The sequence below is a fragment of the Limulus polyphemus genome, unplaced genomic scaffold (assembly GCF_000517525.1).
Source record: "Limulus polyphemus unplaced genomic scaffold, Limulus_polyphemus-2.1.2 Scaffold248, whole genome shotgun sequence".
Classification (NCBI taxonomy): domain Eukaryota; kingdom Metazoa; phylum Arthropoda; class Merostomata; order Xiphosura; family Limulidae; genus Limulus; species Limulus polyphemus.
Genome location: NW_013665858.1, coordinates 722,031 through 733,734, shown reverse-complemented (window position 1 = coordinate 733,734; position 11,704 = coordinate 722,031). Strand labels below are relative to the sequence as shown.

The window sequence follows — 11,704 nt, the reverse complement described above, 5'->3', positions numbered from 1 at the left end:
CAAACAAACAAACAAACAAATCTATTGAGTACTTTTATGTTTTTTGCCTGGTACTACACTCATTGTAAAAAAAAAAAAAAATGTCAAAAAAAAAAAAAAATGACAAAAAAAAAAAACAATTAATAGAAGACCCCAGCAGAAATTATTTGGATTGACTGCAATATTTATTATTTTAATATGTGATTCATGTGTTACTAGAGACCCCGATTGTAGCCCACAGAGTTATAGACCAACAAGTAGTTAGGTGTATACATAGTTTAGAAAAATGCGTTTAAAAAAGCCGATTGGTAATTCTAGGTTCAAATCCTGTAGCGTCAAAATGGAAGCTAAATGAGAAATGGTTTACTTTTACACCCAACTTCCTATTCCTTTTTGTGGTTTGTGCCTCATAAATTTGAAACTACCTTGTATTTATGTTGCCATAGGACAGAGATGGCAAATGGGTTTTAATTGGCGTGCCAAAATAAAATAAAGTTTTATATAGTTTCAAGTGTGCCATATATTTATATATATATACACATCCCTATATTTTATTAATTTTTAGTTACAGTGTTACATGTATACTTATAAATACTGTATTTATTTATTTATTTACAAGATCGCAAGCTCTTGTCGAGTTCGCTAAGCCTCTGCGCGATGCAGATTGAGCCAAGACTGTGTGTTCCAATTAGTAAGAATTAAAACTAAAAACATAAATTCTTATATCCATTTTTTTAAAAATCTTCCTTCATTATCGATTAGTTTCAGCACGCCTATAAAATGTCATTGAGTGCCATTTTTGGCACTCGTGCCGCCTATTTACCATCCATAGGGGTCCGTAAAGGTTCAGAGATTTGAACCTACCTTGTTAAAACATTGCCATGCGGGTCCAGTTTTCGTAAAGGTTCTCCACACTTTTACTTTTCGTTAGTCTGAAGAAACCAGTGTGTGTATTTCTATACACTGTAACAACCACTTTGACGTGAGATATTAGGTAAGAAACATTCTAGTGGTGTTTTCTTTTTCGATTGCTGATATGGAAGAATTGTGGCTGAAGGAGTGCCCTCGTCTCTGTACGAACTTACTACGTGTATACATATATATATATAGGTGCTCATGCACCTTGCCTGTCCGATTTTGTTTTTGTATGTGCGTGCACATCTACTTGTTAAATGTTATAAATTTCATTTTGTACTTCAGAGTATCGCTAAACGTTAGCGTTATACGTTATAGAAGGTGTCCGAAAAGGTCTGGAACCATTGGCACTTCAACGGATTTTACAGAGCCATAATCAGTCACGTGCCTGAAATTAAGAAAAGCTCCAAATCACCTATAGTTCCAGACTTTTGGGACATCCTTTATATACTACGAGATAGCAGTACTTTATTTGTGGGTATGTATATATATATCAGTTTCTCCAGGAGGAAAGGATCAGAAATTAAACTGGAACAGGCAAAGTCAAAATATTTAATTAAACAGAGAAAACATTTATTCTTAAGAACACAATCAGCCTGATGTATAATTAAATGCACGGAAAATCTATCGACATGAAAGCAAAGGTCGCTCTTGATCTTCCAGTGTAGGCATGTCAACAAGGTTGTTAGACGTCATTCAAAACAGATTCAAGTTTAATCGCTATTTGTAGGTGCACACTTTTAGGACTAATTTCTCTTATTGATATAATCTATATTTCAATGTAATAGAATTAGCATTTTACACCTTAAGAGCACCTTTTGTATACATGGGCTAAACGACCAGGATAGAGATATTTAGAATTCAGGTATATCCGTCCCTAATTTCTAACTACTGATAAGAGGGAAAGAAACTAAACAATGACCGCATCACTACAAGGGTTTCATCCGGCTCTTTTTTTATGAAATAACAGCGTAACTCTCACACTTATAACGCGCCCACAGCTGAAAATGCTGAGCATGTTCAGCGACATCAGGTGTCGAGTTCTAGGGATTTCGATCTGCAGCCCGACACACTAGACACACTAATAAAAAGAGGGGAAAAATTCCGAGGCATTTGAACTAACATAATCATGTTTACAGCTTATTGTTTTATTTAATGAATAAGCGTAGTATAAGTAAAATGACTGAACGTAGCCAGAGTATTTAAATGTATATGTTTTTAATTAAGTAGACGTACTATTGGTATTATTCAGCTCACTGAATCGTACTTTCCAATGACTTAATATTGCATATGGGCATTTAGTTTTTCAAGGAAAACCAGAAAACAGTGTGCTTTAGAGGAAGTTTTATTACCTAATAGACACGTCTTCAGATGCTAATCAATACGAATGAAGAATTTTATTATTTAGTCTGTTATTGTTAGAGTTCGGAACAACGTACAGACAGACAAAAGTGCACCTTTCTAGGGTATGTTACTATAATTTTAGAGAAGTTTATTTGTCTGTGTGTTTGTTTGTCCTCTCACTCCTCCAGGGCTTTTACATTCAAACCTGTCAAATATGGTATTATCAACCACGAATGATTCAGAATGTGTCAAGAAGTTATTTTTCTTTTAAAATGCATAAATTTCATAATTACAGTGCTGGCTAAATATAGATAAGGTTTTTTTTTGGTTTTTTTTATTATAATAAATAATTAAAAACAACGTTTTATATTTACACAATAAAAACTTTATTGAAGCCGTATGGCTTCCACTTTAAAATATCGCTCTACACGTACATGTTTCGACGTGATCTACGTAATGTTTATTTTTTCAATTACACTAAGAAAATATGTAAATAACAATGAAGTAATGCGACAAGGGGAAAACTATAAAATAGTCTATAGTAAGTTACTCCTGAGGATGACGTAGATCACGTCGAAACATGTACGTGTAGAGCGATATTTTAAAGTGGAAGCCGTACGGCTTCAATAAAGTTTTTATTCTGTAAATATAAAAAGTTGTTTTTAATTATCTAATATAATTTTTAAAAAAATTAAACACAGGTGCCGGTAGTGCATAAGTCAGTTAGTGAGTGTGGCCACTAGGGATTCTGATGGGATTTCTCCAGTTTCCTTTTTTCATTACATGGAGTATCCATACAGTCTACATACTTTAAATCATTACTGGTATAATTAGGACAAAAACAGAAACGCTGTTTATATTCGTAACTGGTAAACATTAATTCTACAATTGAATTTCGTTTTCAAATCCCATCATTCATTTGAGGGATTTCTTTTTCACACGTTGTTTATACATACTTTCAAGATAAACACATTTATATTAAGTGAGATATTTTTAAGTCGCATGTTACTTATTGCTTTTTGAAAATGAAATGTACTTAAATAATGAAGCCCACTGGACATGAGTAATTTTATTCTTACATGCTTTCAATCTTTATATTGTCACTGTCATATTTCGGAAGAGAAAAAAAAACTATTTGCATAAACCTCTCACCGTGCATCGCACGGGTACATCTGCGCATGCTTCATGTGTAATATGTCTAATTTCCGACTCTAGATTGAATTAATGTAAAACAAGCAAAAACATGCAAATACAGTTTTCTTGATATCCCTTAAGTTTGAGCCTAGATTGAGTCATAAATCGCTGCCCTTTTAGCAATAAACAGAGAAACTGAGAACGAAATATTAGAAACAGCTCTATTTCTTAAATACCTTGTGTTATTAGTATTACCCAAGTTAGTATCACAAGACTCCAGATGAACATACATCTGACTTACATTGACCCACACATCGTCATGGTAACCTCACTATGACATCTATACATCAAACATAAATAACAACACAGTAACACACAACATTCAGAATACACAAAATATACCGATAAAACATTATATGTAAAATATATCTCCGAACAAATTAAAAGATATCCTGGCGGTTGCGAGCTTTAATCCTAACAAAGTACCTTACATATGTTGGATTGCAATGAATGTATGAACATATTTTCTGATGTAATGCATGGTTTGTTTTTGACTGACAATAATTCCAGAGTTTGAGATATCCGAAATATTTAACTGTTAGTTATGAATTTTAAAAAATATATTAATAAATCCGTTTTTGTTTTTCAGATATTCACATAACACAGTATTTGTTTTACAAGGATTACTTTGATTTACAATATTTACTGTCAAAAAATATATTAAATTTATTTATCATTCCAGAATGGCATTATCATATTTTATTATAGCATATTTACTGATAACAAAATCCTCATATGACTTAAAATTTTGAAGGTTATGTACAAAATAAATTTTAATTTAATTACATCCTCTTTTTTTTACAAAAAAAAGTATACACGTAGAACGTTTCCTCCTGGCTAAAAATGGAACACACTTTCATAAAATAAATATATTATAAATATATATCCCCATCTTGATATAATGTAAAGAAACAACAAGTATATTTCTGATAGTAACTTATTAATATATTATTTTTGACATCAGATGGCTGTGTACTAGTAATGTTATTAATTTTCTCAAGTGTTTTGTACATTTATATGAATATAATAAAAGTACTTGGGTTCAGGTGTTCATGCTCCTCGTAGAAACGTGATGTATACTTCAGGCAAACTGCGAAAAAAAAACACCACAAAATAGTATGATTTTCCCCTTATCTATAACTTTTTATAGACTTCTGGTTTTCGACGCTGAGTAGTACTGAAATATTTCATCACTTTCTGCATCCAATATGTTATTTAAGTCGTAGTTCAAATGAAGAACGACAACAAAATAAAACGTTAAGAAATTGTTAGGTCTAAGTGAATCAATACATATTCTACGTTTATCATCTATTTTAATTGCCCAGGGCATTGTGTCTTTAAGTTGTTGTTGTTGTTTATAGTGTATAACAAAATATACGTTAAATACAGTATATATGTTTCTTGATACTCTAATACTCTATCGAATTATAATGAATTTTTGAAATGAAGATGTTGGTACCAAATGTTGGTTTAAGACATCACTGAACTGCAGGAAATTTTCCCATTCGACTGTTTTGTTCTCAAAGACAGGATAAAACAGTAAAGAGAAAACGTTCTCCATTCAAACGAAGATTAAAATGAGTTGTATTTTTTTTTCTCTTGAGAAATAAATGGTTGGTCTTAATTCCTTTAACCGTCACCACTATTCCTATTGGGTAGAACATCTGATCTTATAAGGTAGACTTCTTTCTTGTTCTTTTTTAGCTTTTCTGTTTTACCTCTGAAGCCTCAAAACACAAATCCCGTTTAGTCAATATAAGGGTTTCTTGATGTTTCCTCGTTAAGATAGAACGTGGCCGTCTATCTTTATCACACAATCCTCCTTTCCTAAGGGAAGTCTGCATAGAAGATATAAGAAGTTCATCAATCTTTTCCTTGTCTGGGTACAGATATTGACAATACAATTTTCGTATGTCGTGCATGCTACCTCTTGATATAATAATAATATACCTCACTATATGTCCATTCAATAACATAAACTCTTTTCCTTGTTCACATTCATTTTATACAATTATTCTGCGTGGCTTTAGTGCAGAGTCATAAAACGATATATATGCAACTCAAACTATACAGCAACATACAAAGTACCGTACAAGTGTTTTTTTTTCTTAGTCTTGAGTCATTGTTAACCATTTTGTTTCTTTATTACACTTTGTTGTTGTTGTAACTAAAAAATTATGGATGATTCCCTTTACAATTACCCCCCCCCCCAGTGGCACAGCGGTATGTCTGCGGACTTACAACGCTAGAATACGGATTTCGATACCCGTGGTGGGCAGAGCACAGATAGCCCATTGTGTAGCTTTGTGCTTAATTCCAAACAAACAAACAAAACAAAGCTACATAATGGACTATCTGCTGTGTCCACCGACAGGAATCGAACCCCTGAGTTTAACGTTGTAAATCCGTAGACAAAACACTTTACCTCTTGTTTTTCCTTATGAATAACCAAATACTAAAAAGAAATCTAAGTTTTTATTTAACGAGGTATTTATTATAATTAACGCATAACATTTTGTATGCTCTTTGAGAATTTTGAAAAAAATAATATTTGGCTTAAGGTAATTACAGGACCAGTGTAACTGTTATACTATATGCATAAGCGTATCGATTAAATAAGAATTTATTTTTATAAGCATTTGAGGATAAGATAAATATTGAACCATTCCTCTTACAGAAATGATTTCATTCTTTGATAATAGGAAGTCCAGCAACTTCTGTCTCGGCCTTACGGTGGGAGTTGCGATCCTTATGTCCTGATAAAAGTGTTAAAAGAAAAAGGTCGAAAACGTCGGTCGAAACGCCAGCAACCCCCACGATACGAATTCCAGACGAAGACATGTAAAAAGACCCAACATCCACTTTTCTGCGAAACGTTCGTAGCAAATCTAACGTGGACGGAAATAAAAGAGTACGCCTTGAAGTTATGTGTGTTTGACGAAGAGCGATTTGCTAACGACACTAATTTGGGTGAGGTTCTCATTCCATTGAAAGAACTAAACATCACAGAGAACGGTGAAGAGACTCTACACACCTTCGACCTTAAAGAAACGAAACAAGTAAGGATAATCCTGCTTGATTTTTCTCATTGTTTGTAGAAAAGCTCAGAACTCGTAATCTATCGCGAAAAACCTTGTACAGTAGAGAATTTATAAAGCCAATGCAGCTGTTCAAACATGTCACTTAACTCACCAATCAGGGTCTCACGTAATTTTAACTTTTAGTACGACCCAGATAGTAGTAGTCTATTGGAAAAGAAGCGTTATAATTACAATTATATTTGTTATAAAACATTAGTATTAGACCTATTACATTTTTAAACACTACTTTCTTAATCTAGTTCCTTTTTGATTGCCCTCCAGTGGCACAGCGGTATGTCTGCGGACTTACAACGCTAGAATCCGGGTTTCGATACCCGTGGTTGGCAGAGCACAGATAGCCTATTGTGTAGCTTTGTGCTTAATTACAAACAAACAAACCTTTTTGATTTTAAAGATTGGATTGAGTGAAACGCCTCGTCAGCGATGAGTTTGAAAAATATAGTGTGGTTGGAATACAATTATTATTCACGCTTCTAATTCTTCAAAATCCCAAAGATTAAGAATGCAGTGTTTGAAAATGTAATGGGTCTAATTCTAATGTCTTTTGACAAATATAATTGTAATTATTCTTCGCCGGCTTGTAAAGGGCGTACATACCATAACAAGAAATGTTTTTATTTGAGTAAAGAGTCGTTAATTAAAATGTGTTTTATGAAGTATATTACTCGTGAGATTTTACTTTTTTTTTGACAGGGGGACGTTATCTATTTTATTTTGACAGATACCATAATTGCGTTATTTAAATATTATACAGTCTATAGTTTTTCTGACACATGTCTTTCCACTTTGAATTTGATTGTACTAGGTGTTAATTTGTCACTTCGTTGTGTAATTTTCTTCAAATGCGTTATTTGAGAAAAAAATCTAGTCCAGGAAAAAAAAAAATCCAAAAATCAGTCAAATTGGTTTTCATAATTCTAGATGCTCCATCAAACAATAAAAATGTTGGTCCCTGAGTGGGTCTTAACCCACAATTATCACTATGAATTATCACATATGTTTCTGTTTTCCATTAATGTTCTAAAGACTGACTGTTATGGAACCCAGTTTTCTTGAGATTGTTTTGATTCAATTTATCGTTACGAAAGACATTAACTCAATTACTACCAAAAGAAAAAAATACATTTTACGAGTCAAGAACTTTATGATTGCATCAAAAACTCACCTTTGAAGCTCTTCTGATTTATTAGTGAAATAAAATAGCATAACAACCGTGTTTGTATCTCTTTCACAATTAGGACATTGGAGAAATATTATTTGGACTCAGTTATCTTCCAACAGCTGAGCGTCTAACTTTTCACATTGTCAAGGCCAATAATCTACACTCAGTTACTGAAGAAGTCGAGCATTTTGGTATGTATCATTTACGTCTCACTTTAGCAATTTGTTACATGATCCTAAAATTACTACATAATTTACTGTATACTTTACTTGGTAATTACATAGACCACTGATACTTATGTTTCTCTAAGACAGTTTTAAACTATTTTACTCCAATAATCTATAAGTGACTGCTTGTAAGTTAATTGCACTCTTATTCCCCCCCCCCTCTCTCCTCCCGATAAATCAGCAGTTATAACACACTCACTTTAAAACAGTCGAACTCTAGCTGTAACTTTGTCAAGTAGACTGAGAAAGTCAATATTTGTATCTGTTAAAAACAAATCACGCTTCTACAGACCTACCCATCACTGTCAATTTCCCTTGTACAAAAAACGTATTTTATCTCACTTACTTTCTCATTTCAGAAACTCGTGAACTGTTTGTTCTCTTCTCACTTTTTCTACGAAATGCGAGTTAAGAGTTACTACAGAAGTGAACAGAAGTTAATGATGCATATACGTTACCAGTAAAGTTTAGTAACACTTAGTGAGATGTACCACGTCTGCTTTCTCTTCCTGAAAGCCCCCCCCCCACCAGTGGCACAGCGGTATGTCTGCGGACTTACAACGCTAGAATCCTGGTTTCGATACCCGTGGTGGGCAGAGCACAGATAGCCAATTGTGTATTAATACATTAATTTAACACAAATATTTCGCGTGTTTTTTAGATCGTTCTTTAAAAATAGCAATGGAAGTTATATTAATCATATTGTTGCAATATAAAAAGTAGTTTCTTCATAAGTGTATTCAGCTTAAAATATCACTGTAATAGTGCAAAAAATTCATGAGCAGTACTTATACATTTTATTAACACTGCAAGCATTGATAGTACAGGCACGATAGTGACTCCAACCAGGCTAGAAAGATGGAGTAACACTGTCGTGAATCTATTTACAGGACAAAACCTTTTGTCAAATCTGGGGTATTGCCACAGCTTTTTCAAATGTCATTATTCTTATGCTTCTAAAGTGACCTAGACACTTTTATATCCCATTACAAATAACAGCTTCATATCTGTTTTAGATGAAGATAAATAAGCATCCAAAAAAGTTAGAATTTCGCGCACAGCAACACGAAGGCTACTTACGCTAACCGTCCTTAATTTAGCAGTGAAAGACTGGAGAGAAGGCAGCTAGTCATCATCATTCACCACCAACTCTTGGGCTACTCTTTTACCAAGGAAGAGTGAGATTGATCGTCACATTATAACGCCCCCACGGCTGAAAGGGCGAGCATGTTTGGTGGGACGGGGATTCAAATCCGCGACCTTCAGATTGCGAGTCGAGTGCCCTAACCACCTGGCCATGCCGGGTCCTCCAAAAAAAAAGTAATAAAATTATTATTTTCTCTAATTCTTCTCACTGTTGAAGAGACCAAATATATGGTAAACAAAGAACTACCAAAATTCCACTGGTAGATATTTATCAGTTAAGGTTTAACAACTTTAGCACATACATTTATGAAAATATATAGTTTTAAATATTAATGGCGAATTACTTTCCACAGTCACTAGGTTAAAACTTATGACTTATGGTCCTCGGATTCTCTTCAGATGGTTTGGAGAAACGTTACATAATAACGAATTAGAAGCTACAGTATAGTATACAGTTCCCATTGTGGTCCGCCGAGGTAAACAAAAATTATGTGTTCCATAAACACAAGTTTGGGAACCACTGCCCAAGAGGATGGTGGAAAATTTGAAGCGAAGAAATAGCGTAGTGATCTAAGACTCTGTAGTAGCTTTTCCTGACAATAGGGGTTCGAATTTCACTTCGGATAAAAAAATTTTAAGTAATTTTAAAATAATATACCATACTCTTATGTTCTGCGCGAAAAGAACTTTTATATATAAAAAAAAATCGTGCCATCCAATTTGTTCTTTGTTTATTGTGGATTATCGGGATTTGCACCCAGTGTCGAGCAATTATTGCTTTCAAACCACCAGGAAAGACGCTGGAAGTAATTGAACTTGTAATCAGCTTAATTTTTTGTATTCCTCTAAATAATTTAGTGCTTATAAGATATTTATAATATCATCCGCCTCTCCACCCCCATCTTCGGTAGCTAAGCAGTACGTTTAAGGTATTATGACGTTAAAATTCGGGATTCAGTCCTTTCGGTAGACACAGAACAAATAGCCTATTGTGCAGCTTTGTGCTTAAACACAGAGAAACCAACACTATATCTAATAAGACGTACCCTTGACATTATAAAGGATAACCTTTATAAATCTGCATGTGTTTACGTGCAGGCTTATGTGTGTCAGTAGCTGTTATCAGGTAAATGCAATGTTGAAAAAGCTCAATAATAATGATAGAAAATGTATGCATCTTTACACCTTATTAAATAATGTTAAAGTGTAGGCAAAACACTTCAATTTTCATGGAGGGCGACTAAGTATTTAAGCTTGACTTTTAGTAAACACTAAAAATTGTGTTAAGAAATAAGTTGTTTTCGTAGCGCAAAGCTACACAATTGGGTATCTATGCTTTGTCCACTGCGGAGAATCTAACCTTGAATCTTAACATTATAAGAATTTAAACCTATTGTTGAACCATCTGTGGAATAGATATAAGCACCATTTTTAAATGTTTATTATTGTAGAATTGGATCATACTACTGATTCTAAATAATGGAAAGCTTTATGAAATTAATCACTTTTTTTTGTGTGCAAACCTGCAAGTCACTAAATAGTAATCCTTAATTGCTTGGAAACATATTAAAAATATTAAAGAGTACAGAGGCTAATGAGGTAGAGAACCAGTACGGTGTTTTAACAACGACATCGGGTATTGATCGACAAACTGAACAAAACCAAAACAGTACAAAGCATATCTGAAAAATGCCAAGTAGTCCTTACCATTGGGGTAATGAAAGAAAATAAATTCAACAAAATAATCTTCCCTAAATATATTTAGAGCACTTAATGTCTTACTATAAAATTACTGTTCCCAACGATGGCTTTTTAATATGATAAAGGAGCGAACGTACGCAATATTCTTATTGACATAGAATAGTGAAAAAGGGACAACGTTATACCATACGAGTTAGAAACGTTCAATTTGGTCTGACATGTTTCTCCAGCCCCTGTTGGTTGCCATAACAAGTATCAATTTAGTGTGGACCAAGACATTTCGTACATAAAACAGGACACCCACGACATCTGAAGCAGGAGCATTAAAACAATATTATGTCAGTGGTCTCTACCATAATTGATTTACTCTTGGTCCATCATCGAAATGTACTATCTGATTTTTCCTTTTTCTTTTAGAAATTTAATCATGTTTTCTGCTTTTGGTTTTTCGCATTCGTGTTTACGAAGCCATGGTGTACAGAACGCTTAATATTTGTTCAGACGATGAAAGAGTTTTCAAAGAAATGATTTTTTTATTCAGTTGATTGATTTGGGGATGTAAAATCAATAAACAAAATTTTGAAATTAAAAACAAATAATTTAAATGAAAGATAAAATATAAAAGGTAAAAATACACGTGTTTAATTTAACATACCCAGATTTTTAACAAAACTCGCAATGTACTTGAAAGGGGCTGAATCAGCATTAAAAGCTAAGAATAAACTACATGCTAAATTCTTTAAATGAACAGATAAAGTTCGAAGTTTGGAAAAACAGGGTATTTGTAAAATAACTTGCAATTGTGGCAAAGTTTATGTCGGGCAGACAAAGCAATAATTGGAAATAACAACAACATAAACATTTTTGTAACGACAGCTGTTACTTACCGCATGATGCGCTAATATCATAGTATTAAAGACTAGTGCTACAATTAC

The 11,704-nt window shown here is 33.4% G+C and overlaps 1 protein-coding gene across 3 annotated transcripts in view; it reads left to right on the top strand.

Annotated features, from left to right (window-relative positions):
• The window catches only part of LOC106478771 (synaptotagmin-5-like), a 77,894-nt gene that overhangs the window by 58,360 nt on the left and 7,830 nt on the right, over nucleotides 1-11,704 (top strand). For all 3 annotated transcript variants that reach the window (XR_002609975.1, XM_022382425.1, XM_022382426.1), the window contains exons 6-7: nucleotides 6,135-6,491; nucleotides 7,772-7,886. Coding sequence is in view for 2 of the 3 variants with exons in the window: in XM_022382425.1 (XP_022238133.1) it covers nucleotides 6,135-6,491; nucleotides 7,772-7,886 (472 nt within the window). In the remaining variant the exon portion in view is untranslated. The remainder of the gene's footprint in view (nucleotides 1-6,134; nucleotides 6,492-7,771; nucleotides 7,887-11,704) is intronic.